At 43.8% G+C, this 21,379-nt stretch overlaps 3 protein-coding genes across 4 annotated transcripts; 2 read left to right on the top strand and 1 right to left on the bottom strand.

Moving 5' to 3' along the window:
- Window positions 1-6,802: 6,802 nt before the first annotated feature.
- Window positions 6,803-16,382, bottom strand: LOC110507479 (DNA-directed RNA polymerase I subunit RPA34). Of its 2 annotated transcripts, none has more exons than XM_090224335.1 (3): window positions 15,872-16,382; window positions 7,934-8,069; window positions 6,803-7,713 (listed from the first exon to the last, which is right to left on the bottom strand). In XM_090224335.1, the coding sequence occupies exons 1-3, from the start codon at window positions 15,960-15,962 to the stop codon at window positions 6,975-6,977; spliced, it is 966 nt and encodes a 321-aa protein (XP_090080461.1). In that variant the 5' UTR covers window positions 15,963-16,382; the 3' UTR covers window positions 6,803-6,974. The 2 variants fall into 2 exon arrangements, with proteins under 2 accessions (XP_090080461.1, XP_021443168.1); XM_021587493.3 differs by lacking the exon at window positions 15,872-16,382 and adding an exon at window positions 8,292-8,898.
- LOC110507476 (interferon regulatory factor 2-binding protein 1) lies at window positions 8,680-14,779 on the top strand. Its single transcript, XM_021587489.3, has 2 exons — window positions 8,680-10,819; window positions 11,069-14,779. The coding sequence occupies exon 1, from the start codon at window positions 8,928-8,930 to the stop codon at window positions 10,797-10,799; it is 1,872 nt and encodes a 623-aa protein (XP_021443164.2). The 5' UTR covers window positions 8,680-8,927; the 3' UTR covers window positions 10,800-10,819; window positions 11,069-14,779.
- Window positions 15,907-20,279, top strand: LOC110507478 (forkhead box protein A1). Its single transcript, XM_021587491.3, has 2 exons — window positions 15,907-16,406; window positions 17,375-20,279. Exons 1-2 carry the CDS (start codon window positions 16,335-16,337, stop codon window positions 18,620-18,622), a joined length of 1,320 nt encoding a protein of 439 aa, XP_021443166.2. The 5' UTR covers window positions 15,907-16,334; the 3' UTR covers window positions 18,623-20,279.
- The last annotated feature ends 1,100 nt before the right edge of the window (window positions 20,280-21,379 follow it).

The following is a 21,379-nucleotide window of genomic DNA, read 5'->3' as shown; positions in this document are numbered from 1 at the left end:
GTCATTGTTCCAGCAATTTGTGTTATACAGCTAATTTGAACAATTACAAATCAAAGCAGTCAGGAATATTAAATGCACACTGACTCACCCATTTTCTTAGGATAATGAGTTCCAGCCAGGGCTTGCTAATCGATCACAGAGACTACAGGGTACTATTAGGTACTCTACACTGGTCGATACAGACCGCATGGTGAAATTTAAATTCCTTCGACACCAAACGACCACTCTTCCATCACCTGACGTCTGGCTTCATGTCCTGCTACAGACGTACACTGTACACCTGCCACCCGGGGACTTTCCAAGGATCGCTTTAACCCTAGAGGCACACATTAGTCTTTTTTCGGGCCTCCAGAAACACAAACATATTTTTACCTTTCTAAGGAGCCCTGGCCTGACACTTAGAAGGCCGCAGATGGAAGATTCTGCAGCATGCCAATGAACCATTAGGGAGAAGCCAGGGGAGCTCAAAATGACTTGGCCCAGTTTGAGACAGACTGAGGCAGTTGTGTGGATTTTACTCCATAGGCTGATGGGCAAGGAGCTGCTACTTTAACTTGAGCAGGCACACAGGGACAAGAAGGTAAAGGTTGAATAAAGTACATGAGGTAAGATATTATTCAACTGGGGAAGGTCGTAGACTAGATATATTAAGTAGGACACAAATAATACTAGCCCTTTAGATTGAACCCATCCAAGTTATTATAGGCTTTATGGCCATTCAATAAGTCAGACTAATCAAATCAGATAAAGTGGGCAGGAAAATTAAACGACTGCTATTTATTCCCCCCCGGAGACCACGACGAAACATAATGGTTAGATAATTGACATCTGGAAGCAAAATCAAAACAGATCCATTGTAAACTGAACTGACTTTTAAGGCTGAGGATTGAAGGGTCACCTGTGTATTGCCCAGGGATACAAAATAATGGATGAACACCACACAGGGAATTTAGAATGACAGGGTTATTGGTGCAATACCTGCAGTAGACATAATCCTGTTTTACATAACTCAGATTATGGCGCCTGCTTTCTGAGAACTCATAATGTGAGAAAGCCCAGTTCCAGCCTAGATACATTTCTGCTACTATCATACTAAAATGTATGGGGTACTCTCTGATTGTAGGTCCACTAATATGTTAATATCCACGACTAATCAGTGATTATTTAAGGGGAAAAGTTAGCCTGACCCATTTAATTCAAATGTGATACTTTTCTGAACCAAAACTTCTGGTTCAAGCTTCATGCATACTGTAATACTGAACACGGCTGGTGGAAAAAGCCTGTTTGTCAGTGGATCCCACTCTAGGGTTTCCACTTTTGAGTCATATAAAATGCCCGTCCACCGTTCCAGCGACAGCAGCAAGCACTTGAAGGTTAAACCATACACATGGAGGAGGTATATAAAGCACCCGTGACCCATTTTCCTCTTCCACTTCCCCATTTATCTAGTTCACCCCTAAAACAACATGGAGACGGTGGGTGAAGATATGTGCGTGTGTGTGGGGTGAGCTACTGGACAGACGGAACCATGTGGGCATATTGCTGCCCAGCGGCAGATGGGTGCACAGCAGGGATGGCAGGGGCAGCGGTGGCCCTCCTCGACAGGTTATGTGCTCCTCATCATGCGCCCTGGCCCCTGAAACCTGGCCTCTGACAACGGTCCCCCAGGCCACACAAAGAGACAAAACTGTCAACAACAAACACAAACAAACCTCATCCACCACTAAAACACACCGAGCTGGTATGACAATGTATGCAAGGTTGAATTAGCTGCGCTGCTAAAAACACATTGAACCTTCATACTAGGTTGAATTAGCTACAACATTTTTTTAGGGCTGTATATGATGTGATAAATTAAATAGTATAGTACACATTGTTGCTAACAATCTAGGTTTGATTCCTACTGTTAAATGAGATGCTATGACATCTTGAAAGATTGCAAATGATGCCAATGTCAGACTGCATTAGAGACAGTGAGTTGGTGCATTCTTAAGGACTAAGGTATGGTGTCATCTGTTCCATGTGAAGTCCCAGGAGAAGAAAGTGCTGCTCTGCCCTTGAGCAAAGCACTTAACCTGCACAGCTTGTCCAGCTGTGCCGTCCACTCTGAATAAAGGAGGAATTATGGTAACAATGGACTGTAGTTATGTGGTATATTTCACTGAATTCAAGTCAACGTAGTCATTCTTGAACAAAAGTAACCCACATTACTGTCCATATTCAATATTTACTGAATGTTTTAATAACATCCCACCAATATTATGTATATTTTATGCCAGTATGTGTCTTAAGGTGTACAATACATATACACATTCCATTCCGTACCTTATATATGAGCAAACTCAAGGGACAAATGTTTAGATGGCGCCGATATGGAAATAGTTCATATGTTGGATTGAAGGAGTGAATGTTCTGCAGTAACGTATGGCTAATGTCACAGTGTGTAGTGGCACTGTACAGCATGCAGACAACAACAACAAGGTTGATTTGTAGGTGTCTTAGTCTCCAGTGTATGGTTTGAACTGCTCACTGCTCCTTCTTCCCTGCCACTGTGAAGGTCAAAGCAAGGACTTTTCTCTCCCCGAGGGGACTGCTGTCTCTCTCTGCTGTCTAGTTCCTCCAGAAGTCTACACTGCCACCTGGGAATGACAGCTATGAATACATGCAAGCCCAAAGAAGGACTTCCAGGCTTTTACGAATTAGGGTCCAAGAAACGCTTTCAGCATATCTAACGCTAGTCCAAGGCAACAATGAGGGAAATAGCATTGAGGTTGTCATGGAGACTGGCTGCAAAGACAGCTCGGGCTGCTTTCACAGCATACATCTGATTTGACTTGTCTGTTAGTGCATAGCAACAGATTTTCTTTCAGTGCAGACCATCCCCCATTGAAGGTTTGTTCATTTGAATGGCTAATCAAATCTAAATACTTATTTTTTCAATCACTTTATCTACAGCGATCAATTATCTACACATTCATTTACATTTGACAGCCATTTATGCTGAACACTTCTCCCTCAAGCATTAATAGGTACAGTATTTTCATGGTATTCACTTCTTCAAGTAACATTCAACAGAAAAGAAGCAGACAAGAGGAGCCCATTCAAATGAACAGAAGGCCCAGGAGACGAGAAAGACCCCAAACATCATCAGCGACAGCTTCCCAAACCCTCATACACCTGATCAACGGTACAAGGTTTGTCTCCATTGACAGAACGTCTTTTAATTCAGAAGACAGTGTGCATTCAACACTTTCAAATATTACGCATCAGTACTTCTGTATCGTGTTTCTTCTAAATTGCAGAGGCGGCCTTAGCCTATTCGGTTCAATGACATATTTCTGCTCTATGAATGGGAGGGCTGAGTGTGCGTCATGTTAAGGCATTAGTATGCAATGAAGTTGCTGGTGTGGTGAGACTTGTTTTGGAGGCGCTCTCCTGCAGCCAAAGCAATGTCAGGGTGGCACTTATTCATCAAAGGGCAAACAACGCCAGAACGAACGCAAGACCAATTCTCATTGCATTTAAGCAACACAGACCAATTTCACTGTCATCCTTAAACCGATGGACCAATTCTCTCTGCATTGATCCATGCACTTTAATCGCCGTCAAAAACGCTGAGTGTTATGGGCTTGCAAAGAAAAGGACAGAGAGGAAAGCAGGGGGGAACTGCAGCTTTCCGAGACAGCAATCTTAGCATGCCCGAAGTGGTGGAGCTCACATATAATACATTGATGAGCCCAATCCCTCTCTCTCGTTCTCTCTCCATCGCCACAGAGCAGAGCACCATGGTCCTTGGCAGGACTGCGTTGCCATGGAAACCCTCACATTGCAGCAGGCTAGCTGGAGCACGCTGGTTGAAAAGGAGAGCAGTACAGGGGGAGACGGGGGAGAGGGAATCGCTGCAGTGATGGGGAGGGAGGAGTGAAGAGGGGGGAAGAGAAGGAGGGGGTGGGTACAGCAGGCGAGATTGGTTCTCCAATGCATTACCCCCACAAGTCGCTCCCCTCTCCCTCCCCCCAAATTTGCATCGGTTGGGGCGCGCAGGGCCCAATCCTGCTCTGTAGTCTGGACACGTTGTATCTAAACTTCAGACTGCATTCAATTATTCATCTGCTTTGCCAGACGGCACTTACTGTTCAAGCAACCTGCTGCGCCTATAGCAGATCTATCCCCATTAAACAATACATCAACGCATAGAGATAGACGAGAACATAGAGTTCGACTAGATTTCTGTTTCACATCCAGGTGCTTCACTTCAGGGCCTCATTGTCCCAGCTGTGACTTGGCCTGGTGACCCTATGGCTAACCCACTGAACAATAATATGGAGGAAGACACAGGCACCAGAATGATAGTGTCCATCTTGGTTTCTTGCTGGAGGACATTCGACTGCTCTCAAGTGGGTCAAATGAAAACGGACAAACAACCAGCCATGGTGAAACGTGTTAGCCTGTGAGACAGCAAAGGTGAGTAGCGGTGTGTGTAGGAGACACCCACAGAACAGGAGTCAATGTTCTGCTGTTTACCTGTTGTGTAACCCACTAGCTAGGAGCCAAGTTATCTGCAACACCATATCTGAAGCAGATCCCAAACACACACACATTGCACGTATCTGTGAGAATACATAGACATCTCGCATAAGGTTTGATCCAACATCAAAGTTCTATGCCCTCCATACCAGAGTTATAAAATAGCAGCTGTTGTCTTTGAGATACTCTCTGAGCATCGAGAACCAAGAAAGAATTCTGATGACCAGAACTTCCATCCAAGTTTTTTTTTAATTATTATTCATGTACAAAATAATATATATATATTTTAACAATTACATAACCTTTTATACGAAGAATTGAATTGAATATGTAGCTTATTCAACGTTATTTTGTTCATGGTTCATAATTCACTCACAAACCCAAACGCAACTTTAAAAAATACAGTAAAGTGTCCGAAAAAAAGAAGGAAATGCGACACTACCACAGACTTGCAGCGAGTAAGTGAGGCATACGTGCAGGGGGTGGTGTAGTGAGAGGAAAGTACAGACATCGAGTTGGATAGCACCAGAGGTGTCTCTGAACTCATTAGAAAAAAGGACCATACTCCGGTGCAGAGTAAGAGCAGGCTGAGAGGCAACCGACCGCATCTGTGGCCGGTGACGAGAGAAGAACCACACCACCATCTGCCTGTGGAGCAAGAGTACTGCAGGACTGCAGCAGAATCAATAGTTAATGGCAACATTGAGGGTAAATTAACTACAACGAACAGAAATATCAACGCAACATGCAAAAATGTCAAAGATTTTACTGAATTACAGTTCATATAAAGAAATCAGTCAATTGAAATGAATTCATTAGGCCCTAATCTATGGATTTCACATGACTGGGAATACAGATATGCACCTGTTGGTCACAGACACCTTAAAACAAAAGGTAGGGGGTGTGGATCAGAAAACCAGTCAGTATCAGGTGTGCCCACCATTTGCCTCATGCAGCGTGATACATCTCCTTTGCATAGAGTTGATCAGGCAGTTGATTGTAGCCTGTGGAATGTTGTCCCACTTTTCCTCAATGGCTGGGTGAAGATGGTGGATATTGGCAGAACCAGAGCATCCCAAACATGCCCAATGGGTAACATGTCTGGTGAGTATGCAGGCCATGGAAGAACTGGGACATTTTCAGCTTCCAGGAATTGTGTACAGATCCTTGTGACATGGGGCTGTGCATTATCATGTTGAAACATGAGGTGATGGCAGCGAATGAATGGCACGACAATGGGCCTCAAGATCTCATCACGGTATCTCTGTGCATTCAAATTGCCATTGATAAAAGGCAATTATGTTCGTTGTCTGTAGCTTATACCTGCCCAAACCATAACCCCACCGCCACCATGGGGCACTCTGTTTACAACGTGAAAACCGCTCACCCACACACGCTGCCTGCCATCTGCCCGGTACAGTTGAAACCATGATTCATCCGTAAAGAGCACTTCTCCAGTGTGAAAGTGGCCATCGAAGGTGAGCATTTGCCCACTGAAGTCAGTTACGACGTTTAACTGCAGTCAGGTCAAGACCCTGGTGAGGATGACGAGCATGCAGTTGAGCTTCTCTGAGACGGTTTCTGACAGTTTGTGCAGAAATTCTTCAGTTGTGCAAACCCAGTTTCATCTACAGCAATCAATTATCTACACATTCATTTACATTTGATAGCCATTTATGCTGAACACTTCTCCCTCAAGCATTAATAGGTACAGTATTTTCATGGTATTCAGTTCTTCAAGTAACAGTCAACAGAAAAGAAGCAGACGATTCCGCGGGTGAAAATGCCGGATGTTGAGGTCCTGGGCTGGGGTGGTTACACGTGGTCTGCTGTTGAGGCTGGTTGGACGTGATGCCAAATTCTCTAAATCAGCTTTGAAAGCAGCTTTTGGTAGACATGAACATTCAATTCCAGCAGTCAGCATGCCAATTGCACACTCACGCAATACTTGAGAAGTCTGGGGCATTGTGTTGTGTGACGAAACTGCACATTTAAGAGGCCTTTTATTGTCCCCAGCACAAGCTGCACCTGTGTAATGATAATGCTGTTTAATCAGCTTCTTGATATTCCATACTTGTCAGGCGGATGGATTATCTTGGCAAAGGAGAAATGCTCACTAACAGGGATGTAAACAAATTTGGGCACAAAATGAGAAATTAGCTTTTTGTGCATATGGAAAATGTCAGGGATCTTTTATTTCAGCTCATGAAACATGGGACAAACGCTTTACATGTTGCGTTTATATTTTTGTTCAGTGTGAATAAAGGGGCACAAGTCTGAACACTGGTTTTATTAGACAATAACATTTCTCCCCAAAAAATCAAAATGACAGTACAGTAGCATAATAATTATTTGTTGAAGTGCCTAATTGAATAATACAATTATATCATAGCATAACTTCACAAAACCAGATGACGGGTAAAAACAACAGACTCGTCATCGTCGTGCTAGTTTTTCTTTATCTTTTTCTTTTTTCCAGAATCTTCAACGTCACCATAGGAACTGTCCATTGGTTCAACTTTTACTTCCACCTCTTGTTTAATAACATTAAAAGACAAATCTACAGTACCCTCTGCCTCTCCTCTGTCCTTCTTCTTCTTCTTCTTCTTCCTCCTCCTCTTCTCCTCTGAGAGGTCAGCTTCCTGCCCAGGAAGTTCATAGGACTCCTCTGGGCTCATGTGTAGCAGCTCCTGCTTCACCCTGACCTCCTCCTCCTCCTCAGTCTTTATAAGTTTGTCTTTCTTCTTTTTCTTCTTGCTCTTCCTCTCCTCCCCCGGGTCCAGTGTGACCCTGAGAGGCGTCTCTCGTGAAGACGGCAGCGGAGTATCCGGTGTATCCTCCATCACTCTGGAGAGGGTGGGGGTCCTGCTTCCGAAAGGCTGGAAGCGCAGGCGGAGCCCCGGGGGCACGGTGGGGGCCGGGGTGGCTGGGATGGCTATGGTGGTCTGGTTGGTGCTGCAGTCGCCGTAGCTCTCACAGATGTTGAGGAGGCCGCTGAAGGTCGGGGCACAGACCACCGAGTCGAGCCTCTGGCGGTGGCTGGTGAGGAGGTGGAGGTCCGCGGCACCAGAGGGCCCACCCAGCACGCTATAGATCTGCCCGGAATTCCCACCACTGCCCCGCGCCTGCTGGGCAGGGGCCTGCATGGTCTGCAGCCCAGACAGAGGCATTTTCAGACTGCTGAAACTGGGAGGGAGGAGAGAGAGATGACAGTCAGACAGTGTGCTAAGAGGCACACCAAATGTAGACAATGTGGGTGTAAAGCAATGGAAGTGGACAGTGACTCACTTCTAATAACTGACAGAGAAATGCTGAGGACTTTGTTAGATATTTCCCTGTATGTTATTAGAAGTGAATCATGCCTCTTCTAAGATAATTCTAATAAATGGAAAGAGGGGTTGCTTACCTGTCCGGGTTGAAACCGCTGGGAGCTTTGATTAGCCATAATTCTGTGTTGTCATCACGAAGCCTTTCGATGAGGGTACTGGCACAGGGTTTGTGGGTAAATGCCACAAAATCAGCTGGACACTGATACCTTGAAGCTGAGGGTTGAGACATAGTTATTGTTATTAGCTAGCTAAGTGAACATACTCTGTGTGTGTTATGGAAATCAGCATTGAATGCACAATGCTGTCTGCCCATTACAGCATTTCACTTTTGATTCCTAACAGGATTTACTAGATATCTGGCAGTCAGCTTTGATGGGGTTGATTGGAGTGGCTAACATTAGCTAAGTTAGCTAGTTAAGCTAGAAAATAACTTACCCTGCTTTCTCCGTTTTTGCGGAACCTCCTCCGTGTCACTTGAATCATCGCTTGATGAAGATACCTCATTTGGCATGATCTCGGAGTACTGATAAATGACTAAATTTAACTTAGTCTAACTAAAAGCGCATGCCTGCATCAACATGTTTTGTTCCAAAAACATATATAGTACCTTTGACCTGGATACACTAAATCTAGCTCGGTTCGCGATGATCTGGGCTCCGCATATCGGTAAATATATCTTCTTTTACATAGAGTGTTGATGAATATAAACCATGGTCTGTGTGCAGTCAAAATTCGCTTTCTAGACGCAACTGATGCTGTTCACGAAGCGCATACTCGCGAAGGCCCTCCGGAACGAAAACAACAAATCCCAGAATGCACCATTAGCACGGCGTTGTGTAAGTTCCAGCAAAGACAGTCTTCTAGTATAAACACTCACGTGCACAGGGCGGCCGAAATGGAGTAAACACAACTTTTTTTGTGTGTGTTTAATACAGAGAGTGTATCATATTTGTTAAGGTATTGGAGAAGTAACAGACGCGGCGATTATTTCTGAACTATTGAAAGCTAACGTTGCATCTGTTTAATCAGAACCTCAGGAAGCAAGAAAGATATAAAAAGGGCCTATCAAACATGTCCTCCCCCCAGTCATATTCAAGGCGGCAGTGGTGTTGTTACCTTTGCGATTTGCCTAAGATGCCATGGGCTATGATCTGGGACTTTAGCGAGACTGTCTGCCGAGGCTGTGTGAATTATGAAGGTACGGACCGTATTGAATTTATCATAGAGACGGCAAGGCAGTTGAAAATAACTCATGTTATGCAGGATGACAGGTCCCCGTGTCCCCAACCCACTAAACATGGCCCAGGTGGGAGAGATGGACCTGTGGAGGGTGGCAGGCCACTTCCTGAACGCTTTGAAAGGGGAAGAGGGGACTACGGAGCCCCAGCACGGATTCCCAACGGTCTGCACAGAATAGATGACAGGGGCCCACAACAAGAACTCAGTGGACAGAGTCCTAACAACGCCAGAAGACCCATGGGGGGTACCGTTCCGCCCAATTTAATGACACAAGGCCTTGTGGGGGCTCCGCACGGGTTGCTAGCAGCTGTGCCTGGTTTAAATGCCAGAGTCGGGGGAGCCCCCCTCACCCTCTCTGCCCCCATGCTGAACGAGATCACCAAGAGGCAGCTGAGCATGGGCATGGGTGTGGCCTCCTTCCTGAGCCCTGAGTTTGAGAAGGATCTGAGGGAGAAGCAGAGGAACGCAGAGGCTCTGGCCGAGCTGTCGGAGAGTGTACGGAACCGAGCAGACGACTGGGCCGGCCGACCCAAGGCTGTACGAGGGGCCCTGCTCACCCTCTCCGGCTGCACCCCCTTCAACGTACGCTTCAAGAAGGACCACAGCCTGGTGGGACGGATCTTTGCATTCGACGCCAAGCTGGCGCTGGACTTTGAGCTGAAGATCTTTGCGGAGTACCCGTGCGGCTCGGGGAACATGTTCTCCAGCCTGGCGCCGCTGGTCAAGCAGATGTTCCACGACAGCCAGAGAGACTCTGGGAGCAAGATGGTCAACTCGGGCCTGAAGTATGTGGAGTACGAGAAAAGGCATGGCGCGGGGGACTGGCGACTGCTCTCTGAGCTGCTGAGTGATGCGGTACGGGCCTTTAAGGACACCCCCGGCCCTGACGTTCTCCCCCAGCCCTACCTGGACGCCAGCTGCTCCATGCTGCCCACTGCGCTGTGTCACATGTCCCGCTCGGCACCGCCAGTCCGCGGGCGCCGGAGGAAGGCTTCCCCAGAGCCCCAGGGTGGAGAGGTAGTGACCACAGAGGAGCAGCTCCGGCAGCACTGGCCCATGGGGATGTACCCGGGAATGGCTATCCACCTAGCTGCCTCCTCCTTCCCCAGCGTTAGCCAGCCACCTCCCCATCAGGAGGGCTCAGCCTCCCATTCCCACAGAAGCGACCCCTCCCCCACCACAGCACTGATGAGCGTGGCTGAGTCACCCAGAGAGGCCCCTAGCAGCAGCAGTAGTGGTGGAGGCCTGGGCCACTCCTCCTTGGCAGTGAGGCAGAGCAGCAGCAGCCCCATGGCGGCCTGCCCTGCGGGGCAGCAGCGGCGCCTGGCCTCCAGGAATGGGGAACCTCAGGGAGCCAGCAACTCTGCAGGGGGCACCACAGCAGCTCTCCCTCTGGCTGGGGCCTCGGACCAGGGAGCATTGGACCCCTCCGGCTCCTCTGGTCCCCCTCTCTGCTGCACCATCTGCCACGAGCGCTTGGAAGACACTCACTTTGTCCAGTGCCCCTCGGTTGCGGCCCATAAGTTCTGCTTCCCTTGCACCAGAGACTTCATCCGGAGCCAGGGGGCCGGCAGCGAGGTGTTCTGTCCCAGTGGAGAGCGGTGTCCCCTGGTGGGCTCCAACGTGCCCTGGGCCTTCATGCAGGGAGAGATCGCTACCATCCTGGCTGGAGATGTCAAGGTGAAGAAGGAGCGCGACCCCTAAATCCTCTGGGACAGCTGACTGTAAGATGCAATTTCACTACACCTTGGTTTCCATTGAGTTTGTTGTCTTGGAGTCAGTCTTTAGGCCAAAGTATTCTCTATGTAGCTAGACCATAGGCTAATTTAGTGTTTGTGACATGCTTATAGGTGATACATCCTATGCTTTATGATACAGTATAATATATGATATGTAGCCTAAATTGTCACTGAATATGGTCAGCCTACCATTTATTAATCTGTTTGTTTGTGTGATGTCTGTCTGGACCGAAGGCTGTTGACGCCTGAGTGGAGCTGGAGCCTGCAGACAGATAACGACAATATCAACAGGTTCTCCCCACCTCGCAGCCAATCACCACAGCAATCCGCCAGGTTCTCCCCACCTCGCAGCCAATCACCACAGCAATCCGCCAGGTTCTCCCCACCTCACAGCCAATCATCATACACATTCACCTGCATGGGGCAGGCCTTACACTACCACTTCACTGTCTGGTTGGTTAGGGGGGGTGACTATAGCCCCAGCCCCAGCTCACCTCTAATACCTAATTCACCCCTTTGTCCCTCAAACATCAACTTATCTACATTAGTATTGGTCACTAGTATTAGTCACTGAAGTTATAAACCAGTGGACCATGGTTGAGAAGTATGAACTTCATCTAGCCTCTGTTCTAGATGATTTTAGGGCTGTTGTTTTCTGTTTCATTGAACATCTTTCTAACAGATTTCTGAGTGGCAATGTGAAAGAGGGACAACTTCACTACATGTTACAGCAACATACAGACTAGAAGTGTTTTGTTTTGCGCCACATTTGCGCTTTACGTTAAAAAAAAAACTGACTGTCACGGAGCGAATTGTTTGCGCCTTGTTGAAACCTCAGACCAGCAGCAGTTGACGTCTGTCGCGCCATCCATATTATAAGAGAGCAACGGTGGCGTTCAGTGCTAGACGATACAGTAACATGGCTTTCACAGTGCCCAACAAAGACGCTTTTATCCAGCCTGTATGAAATGGGATGGATACCTCTCTATTTTATACTGAATGTTCGAATGCAAGACGATCTTGCTCCGCGGTAATAGATGTGCAATCTATATTTTTGAGACCAATACAGCTTGTGGTGTGTACCACTGAGTAGCCTAAACACGTGCATCGAAACCAAAGATTCATGCTGAAGTAAATGTACAGTGCCCTGTAGAAGATCTACGCACCCTTGAACTTTTTTCAAATGTTGCTGCGTTAGGAAGTAGGATTGTGATAGATTTTTTTTTTTTCTACAGAAAATGTTTACAAATGAAATCACGAAAATATAGTAGTTGTATAAGTATTCACCCTTTTTGTTTAGGCAAGGCTAAATGAGTTCAGAAGCTTGACACAGGCAAAGACTGGGGAGGTTTTCAGGAAGAAACTGAAATGTGTTGGAGCTAAGCACGGGCAAAATCCTAGAGGAAAGCTGCTTCAGTCTGCTTGTACACCAGACACTGGGAGAGGAATTCACCTTTTCAGAAAGACAATAACCTACAACACAAAGCCAAATCCACACTGGAGTTGCTTACCAAGAAGACAGTGAATGTGACCAAGTTGCAGTTTTGACTTAAGTCTGCTTGAAAATCTACGCCAAGACTTGAACATTGCTGTCTAGCCATGATCCCCAACACCTTGACACCTTGACAGAGCTTGAATAATCATATTTTTTATTTTCTACTTTGACATTACAGAGTATTTTGTGTAGATTGTTGATGAAAAATGACCATTTCAATCCCACTTTGTAACGCAACAAAATGTGGAAAATGTTCAAGGGGGTGTAGACTTTTTGTAGGCACTGTACATTTCAAAACTAATCTTATCCTTTATGTGTTAAATGTCTTTATTATTTCAATATGTGCCAGGGAAATAGTGGGGGAAATGGTTATTGTTAGGATAGTTATAGGTTCTGTTAACTGAAGCTGTAGAGGGTGTAGATTCAACTAATAGTGTGGTGTTTAATTAAAGGAATTTACTATTCATGTAAAGTCAAAGGTTTTATTCTATATGGACTGAGATTCAAGGTTTGTTTCACGTGATCCTCATGAAATAGGATTTTTTTATTTTATTTGAATAAGTTCCATAATATCCCAATTTAATGCTCTGTTTTTACCTATGAACTTAACTCTTTGAATTGTCTAAAATATAATATATACATGTATATCAAAATACTTCCCTGTCAGGTTTTCCTTAACCTTTTTTATGTTTGTCACCAAAATGAATATATGAATTTAATGATCAATTTGCAAAGCTGGTGCCAATCAATACCCTAGCATGTGCATGTGTTAAGATGAAATTAAATGAGGACAATGCATCAAGCCATTGCCAATCACGTGGGCATGAATGTATACTGTACAAACATATGTATTGTACACTAGTAGCTGTATCTGAAAGTGTATTTAGTACCAAAATTAGGCCTAGGCCTATTTCTTATCTAAAATAGAATACTGTAATTCAAATGTAGCCCATACAACAAAAAAGGAATTTCCCACAAAAACACTATGTTCATGCAACTTTCCTCAAGTGCCTTTAATGGCATCCTCTGTCTGAAAGCACTTTTTTTAAATCCTTATAAGTCTATTCACTTTTGTATTTGGCCACTCAATTAGTAAGGATTGTCTTGTGCCAGCCGTTCTATTATTCTGGTCCTTTATGGTCCTGTCTGCCATGGCCTCCTGTTGAGTTGTTTTTGTAGTTGCTTATCTCAACACAGTTTAAGGGTAAAGCTTGTATTCCAACTCTATTTAAACTTTTCGTTTCATATCGTTTCGTTTCATATGATTTGTTTTGTTCATTGGATGTAAATGTCACATTTTATTTGCTATTTCTCATGAAACATCTAGGTAATTGACAAAAAATTTGAAGCGTACATAAATAAAAAAATAAAAAATACTACCACGGTTTTATACTGTGTTGCAATGAAACGCTCGATGGTCATTGTCTTGCTATGTCCAGTAGATGGCGCACTTTAACCTGTGCAGATCTTGACTTTAGAGATGTGTTGTGAACTAAAAAATAAATAATCTAGGCGGTCGTCTATATTGGAGGGAAATGGCACAGTTGCCGATTAATCAATTAGATGGCGTCGTATTTGACATCGGCCATAATTTCACTTAGATAAATTTGTTATTTTATCTGATGTTGAAGTCATTTGTTTCTCAATGTATTTTACTGTAGGCATACACTTCTTTAAACACGCTTAAAGATTAGCCTAATTGTACAACGCCGCCTACCAAGATATGGTAGAGGGCGAATCATAACTCCCCCCACTAGAAAGCATATTGAAATCTCTGGCTTCCTCTATTAGTGTCAACTCATTAAAGCTATTGTTAGCTAATCGTTGAGGTGTTAATGAACGATCTACTGTCACATTGGCATTAGAAGCGGCCGACCTCCAGGAGGATGTAGGGATCTGTGATGGGGGAATAGACCATTTAAAGGCAAAGGATTAATGAGGAAGTAGTTCTCTGCTCATTACTCAAATGCGTTTCAGCGCGCGCAGCATATTCCTCCAAAACTCTCCATATTGTAGAACCATTTTTTGAACGGGTTATCTATATCTATCGAAATAGCTGGCCTTCGATTCAAGACAATTGAGTTTAGCTATATGTATTTGGCCATGGGAAACAGTTCAATTAAATTTTGGGCCATGCCTGAATATAATTGTTCAAATCAGTGCTAAAAATGTGTTGCTTATAGATACTTTAATATCACGTAGGTATATACTTGGTTAGGAAAGCATTGTTCTATAAAGCTTAATTACTATCATTACAGACAGCCATGTGTTACCCCATTGAATGTGTTAATCGACCTGACAACGTTTTGCAAGAAGGCGCAAATCGTTGGAAGTGTTCAGACCATTAGGCCTGATCGAGATCAAGCTTTCCTTTATAGTCCTGCTTATATTACTGTGAAATCAAAAAAGATGACTGAATAAACGAATTCTGTTGTTTTGAAACTTTAAAATACCTATGTTGTTTTTCATTCATTCAATTATTTTAAAAAACAAAGTGTCCCGAAGTAAGCCATTTCTACGTATTCCTTGCTGCGTAATTTCCTTAACGCTTTTCTCAACTAATCCTGTTGACCACCTATACGCATCATTACAGCTCTATTCATGGTCAATTAAGAAATGCATTGACATTCAGATTTGACTGTCTGCGCTTGACAACGAGATGTGTATTCTGAATCAAGCCAAGGATAGTCCTACATGACACATTGGATTAGGTCTACATGATTTGTTTTTCATTATTTTGGTTGGCCAATATATTCTTCACTTAATTTACCTTAACATGTACACCTGTATTGCACACGTATAATACACATTTTCGTTAATGTGGCCTTCAATTGGACTAAAACTTTGCAGACCTATAACGAGGCTATGGGAGTTGGGAACCAACGTGTTTCTGAGAAGTCCAAGTTCCCCAGCAACTCATCATCCTCCATATAGCCGTTATAGCTCCAGAGGAGTGATTGTCGCGGGAATTAACAGCTCTCCCACTGGTCAGTCACCTCAGGCTCCCTTATCAGACCTCCCACTGATGACCTTAACCCGTGAGATTATACTCCAGTCCACATCAATACCTCATCAAGGCCTGCAATAATCCTCCTTCATTTCAGATCTTGACCTATTGAGCTGATATTTTCTTTGGTCGAGTGTATTAAAATGAGAGCCAAATAAAGGTCTTTGATTTCCATTGAGTTACATATTGATCGTCAGTTTGACTGCGAATTGAAGACGACTCAGTGTTAAGCAATCCTTTATACATTCATATTCTAATAATTTAAATCCATAAATTACTTACGAGGTTATGGTGTAAAAAAAAAGAGGTTGTGGTGTAAAATAAATGATGAAAATAGCCTACAATCAGTGTCTGCATCCAGAGACGGTTAAGTAGGAGTTTTTAGACAAGAAATGGAGGATGCATGCTTGCAATTGAGATGGATGTGTCTGTCCCCGGCCAATATACACCCTCACCAGGGGGCAAGAGACGTCTTTTTACGATATTCAAATAGCCTTGGACGATATTCAAATGTCCTTATGGGGCGGGACCTTACCTGAGTTTTTAAGAAGGCACGTCCAACTTTTACTCCACTTGCCCACAGCACATTGACTCACGCACACGGACCGGGGCTTGCACAGGAGCATTCTGCGGACTTCATACGGATCTAGCGTTTCCCAAAGAGCACGTCCGCTTTAGATAAATAACCTGTTAATCTTGATTATGAAACGATGGATGATTGATAAATCGACGAATAAATATTGACATTTCACTGAAGACCCACCCATAGCCCGAGGACGCATTGTTTAAAAAAAAGTTTTTTAGTTCTTGATTATTTTTATTATAGTCTTCAATCTAGTCAGTGGAACTCTTTCGTTATCTTGGATTAAAATTGTACTCCTTTTTGCTGAAGTCCTGAATTTTGAGCAGAAACTCAAAGCTATTATAAACTCAAACAAGGATTTGCAGTCTTTCATTCGCTCAAATATATTTTCTTACTATAAAAAGTTGTATTTGGGATGTTGAGCTCAGTGAAGATGGAGTCTCATGAACTGCCAGAGTGGAATGCCTTCTACAGCGAAGCCACTGAGGTAAAAACACCTTTTTTTTTCTATATAAGTTTACCATATGGGCTATGTGCGTGTGTGTGGTTGTTGGATATTTGTTTCTTTAAAGTCTATTCTATAGTTTCTTAGAAGTAAGTTATTGAATCGAAAGCTCAGTATTTTACTAACACATTGGATTGATTTTGATATTTATCACTCCAGAATTGTGGCTTCAACTTCTTATCTTTGATTTAGTATTGTTAGAATTTTACAATTCAACATATAACACTGATGTGATAGGATTTGGCTCAGTTTGTCCTTGTGCGACCTGTTGAAATTGTATATGTGACATTTAGAGGCCTGTTTACATAAAATCTATCTTATTTTTTTAAATGAATTGCCTAGTCTGTTTATACTAACACTTATGGACTATACCATTTAAATATGCAAATTATGTGAATGATAAAGCATCTCGGAAATTAAATTATCAGTCAATTTGATTAAGGTTGGCTACCTCCGAGAGTTGAAATAACGATACATTTCCCCCAAGAAATTCGTGATTAAAGTAATGGCAAATTAAATCCTGTCTTTAATCAACTTTATATGCTCTCAAATAAATATTAGGATACTATGATGATTATGTAGTTTACGGCTGTGTAATCCTTTTTAAACGTGTATTGTAACTGCTAGCGGATGGTCAGATATTTTGGAACGTTTCTTAAAACGTTTGTTTTATTTGCCTTGGTTTTGGAGCACTTAGTAGTGACGAGGGAGAACTACTATATGTAAGGGAAAGAATCCATGACGCGCATGTTACGCATTTTCAGGTTTAACAATGATATGTGAAATCCATGTCCCTTTCGCTCCAATGGTATCATTGACCATTGATGCTTTCCATTAGTACAGGCTTTTGGACACAACAACATAAATTACATGATTTATTGTCTAAACCGACTTAGCTATATTTTTAGTTTCTAAATGACTAAATCAACCATTTTCTGTTATGTTTTCAGATGTATTCCTCTCCCACTGCCATGAATTCAATGAGCTCAATGAGCACCATCAACAGCTACATCAACCTGAACCCAGCTGGTTCTCCAGCCACCATGAACATGGGCTATGGCAGCTCTGGGCTCAACAGTCAACTGGCGTCCATGGGCGGAGGGGCCAACCATATGAACCTGTCCCCGGTGAATTCATCCCTCAACCCCAGCTCTCTCTCCCAGCTGGGCTCCCCAGGCCCTTCCCTAGGCTCCCTCTCCCACTACCAGAACATGAGCCAGCCCATGAGCCAGCTGAGCTACCCCTCTCCCACCTCCCTCAACCGGGCCAAAGAGGTGCCCAAGCCCTACCGCCGCTCACTGACCCACGCCAAGCCACCTTACTCCTACATCTCCCTCATCACCATGGCCATCCAGCAGTCCGGCAGCAAGATGCTCACCCTCAACGAGATCTACCAGTGGATCATGGACCTGTTCCCCTACTACCGCGAGAACCAGCAGCGCTGGCAGAACTCCATCCGCCACTCGCTGTCCTTCAACGACTGCTTCGTCAAGGTGGCCCGCTCGCCCGACAAGCCCGGCAAGGGCTCCTACTGGGCCCTGCACCCCAACTCAGGCAACATGTTTGAGAACGGCTGCTACCTGCGCCGCCAGAAGCGCTTCAAGATCGATCAAGAGAAGGCTGCGAAGAAGTCTGGCAAGGCCCAGGAGGGAGGCTCGGGGAAAGGGGGCCATGGAGACAACCTGATGGAGGAGCACAGCCCAGCGGGGGGCTCGGAGGGGGCCGACTCGGCTCACTCTGACAACTCCCACCCTGGTTCCTCCTCAGAGGAGCAGCAGCAGAGGAGCATGGTCCAGCTGGACTGCCCCCCACAGCCCCAGTCCCACATCCAGAGCACCCCTGTGGCAATCACCTCCTCAGTGCCCTCCACCACCCCTCTCCTCCACTCCCAGGTCATGGGAGGCAGCCCCCATCTCCTCCCCAGCGCCATACATAATCTGGACCTGCAGAACGACCCTCTCAAAGCCATGGATCCCCACTACAACTTCAACCACCCCTTCTCCATCACCAACCTCATGTCCAACGAGCAAAAGATGGACCTGAAGACCTACCAGGACCACGTGATGGCCTACAACAGTTACGCCTCCTCCTCTCCGATAGCCGCCAAGCAGATCTACGACAGCGCCGGACCCTCGGTCATGGACTCTGGGGCCTACTACCAAACCCTCTACAGCCGGTCGGTCCTCAATGCCTCCTAACATGGGGGCCTCTGGACCACAGCCAAGTGGTGCTGACAAGGACTTTTAGCAGCCTTGAAATCCCAAAGTGTAAGGTGGCTGCCATTGAAAGTCTACTCACGAGGGGCCAAAGGGACGAAAATAACTTTTAGCAGAGCTGAATACACAGTTGATCAGGGAAACCCTGCAGATACATGAAGTAGAAGACAAAGGTAAAAACCCAGTGCTGGATAGACACCCATTCATCAGGTCTTTAAACGGACACAGTCATAAATTCACACTGAAGTAAATTCACACCCCCCTTTGCCATTTTTTTGTGTCATTTTTAGACTATTTCAAACTGGGTTTTAGTTTGTTCGACAGGCATGCAGGACTACTTGGGTTGTACACATTGTAAATAGATGGAGTGGGGGAAAGGCGATGTGCATTTATTTATGAAGGGAAGAAAATTAATATATCTTGTACAGTGCTGTGTAGACGCGTTACAAAACAAATGTGACATGAAACAATGTGAGGGATTGTGGGAGTGAGAAAAGGTTCAGGTTACTGCTTCGGGGCAGTTGTTACTGCATTACAGGGAATTCTTGTTGTGTTATAGAGCATGATACTTCATTCCTATTCTTAACATGCTGTTTTAATCTCTTCAAATACACATCCGTGAACACAAATGAGCTGCCATGGTTCATTTTTTACAAGTGGTGCAAGGGATGTTGTTTTTACTGATAAGAGAGCCATTTCTTGTATTCTTTTACCAGGTATCCATTTTAAGGAGGGGGGGGGGGGGGGGGGGGGGGGTGAAGTCTGTTTAAAAAGGGATGAAACTGTGGTAGATCTAATTTCATCTTTGTTGGTCTGTTTTAAAACGTGTTTTTTTTCTTCCAGAGGACCCTTTTATTATCAATGATGAGAGCCTGCTGTTCCACAGGTCTTTATGGCATAGGATATTTTGGAATGGCTTCACGTTATATTACACAACATACCAAGGGTTAGGATGGAGAGGAGCCATGGTATGTCAGTTACTAAGATAGGAGTTGAATGGAAATGCAGTAAGAGGACCATTTACATACAGTACTTTGCACAAGAGTTCCCACCATTTTGCACAGCTGGGGTGGCCCTGATAGTGTATGTTACAACAATGCTATGTAATTACCTTCTTCTTTTTTTTTTTTTACTGCAAATGGTCAATTAGAATTGGACCACTGTAAACAATGTCAATGCCACATTGAGCTTTATGTCGCAACCCTCATCCTCAAACTGCCTTTCAAGATGTTCTGGTAATGGAGGACCAATAACTGAATATTCACTGAAGGAACACTTTTTTTGAAATATAAACCACGAGTTTCAGGTCAGAAATGCTGTTTTTTTTTTATTTCTTGTATTTTAGTTTTTAAAGACTTGTTATTTAAACTATGTGGCTTTTCAGACTTGGAAAATAATGTTTATGTATATATTGTGAGGTTGTTGTTCATGGTTTGAATGTTGTGATTTGAATGATTCATGTTTTTCTTATTGAAAAGCAAAACATTGGGGAGAAACACGATTGTTGTCTGTTGCGTTGAGGTAAATATATACGTGAGATTATCTATAGACTTGATGAAATGGGTGTATGTTATTTTACAAAATCCTTTCAAATAATTTAAAGACGTATTGTGAAAAAAATAAATATCAAATACATCTATGTCGTTTATATGTTAATTTTGTTTTTTATTTACAATTGGATGGTAACACAGAGGCTCTGTAATGTAGGTCTTGCTGCAGGATTGACAGGTTCAGCTGAACCAGCTGTTGTTGAAACAGCTCCGTACAGTACCAAATTACTCTTGTATGTGACTTTTGGGTAGGTTAGACTAAACAGTGTGGAACTCATGCTGGCCCTCTGTTCCCAACATAAACTGGCTTCTAGACACTACTGTATTCTGATGGCCAGTGAATCATCTCAAACCGAGTGTTTCAATCAGGATTGGGTGCCTTCACATTTGAACAAAAAGCATAATTCTAGGTATTAAAAAATCTCTAATTGCAGTTTTGTCTGGCTGTTTTCAGGATATCCTACTTTGATTGTAAATAATCTTAACTCTGTACACTCCCATCCATATGGATTTGGACAGTGAAGCAAACAGTTTAAATTTGGCTCTATATTCCAGCATTTTAGATATGAGAATGTTTCGTATTAGGCGACAGTACATAATGTCAGCTTTTATTTTAGGGTATTTTCATACACATCTATTTTACCGGTTAGAAATGAAAGCACTTTAGTGTACGTTTTAGTATTTGGTCTCATATTCATTGCACGCAATGACTACATCAAGCTTGTGACTCTACAAACTTGTTAGATGCATTTGCAGTTTGTTTTTGTTTTGGATTATGTTATGCCCAATTAATAACGTGGGAGTCAATGGGTAGACATTCAAAATACTACTAACCATTTAAGCGAGAAACACAAAAACAACTTACAGGAAGATAGAGACACTTCCTGTATTCATAATTAATAAAAAAAACAATGTTTAAAATGTGAAACGTCAAAATGTCTGGTCCAGTGTAAATTACGTTGCTTCCGTTCAGATTTTTGATCTTTTTTGATCATTTGGAAAATAGAACAATTAAACATTTGCATAATTGGCATGTGAGTCAAGGGCAACCATGATCTCTAAAGTGCCACTGCTTTCTTAATCATTCAGGCTAGAAACACCAAACCAACTTCAGGAAACACCGTGATATTACTTAATTACTGTAAAACTTAACATGTGCATGCATTAGCATACACGATGATTACAGATC

The sequence above is a fragment of the Oncorhynchus mykiss genome, chromosome 27 (genome assembly GCF_057628025.1).
Source record: "Oncorhynchus mykiss isolate SJ-2025 chromosome 27, ASM5762802v1, whole genome shotgun sequence".
In the NCBI taxonomy this organism is placed as follows: Eukaryota; Metazoa; Chordata; class Actinopteri; order Salmoniformes; family Salmonidae; genus Oncorhynchus; species Oncorhynchus mykiss.
Note: the sequence above shows the minus strand (reverse complement) of the source record. Positions and strands in the feature narration are given on the sequence as shown.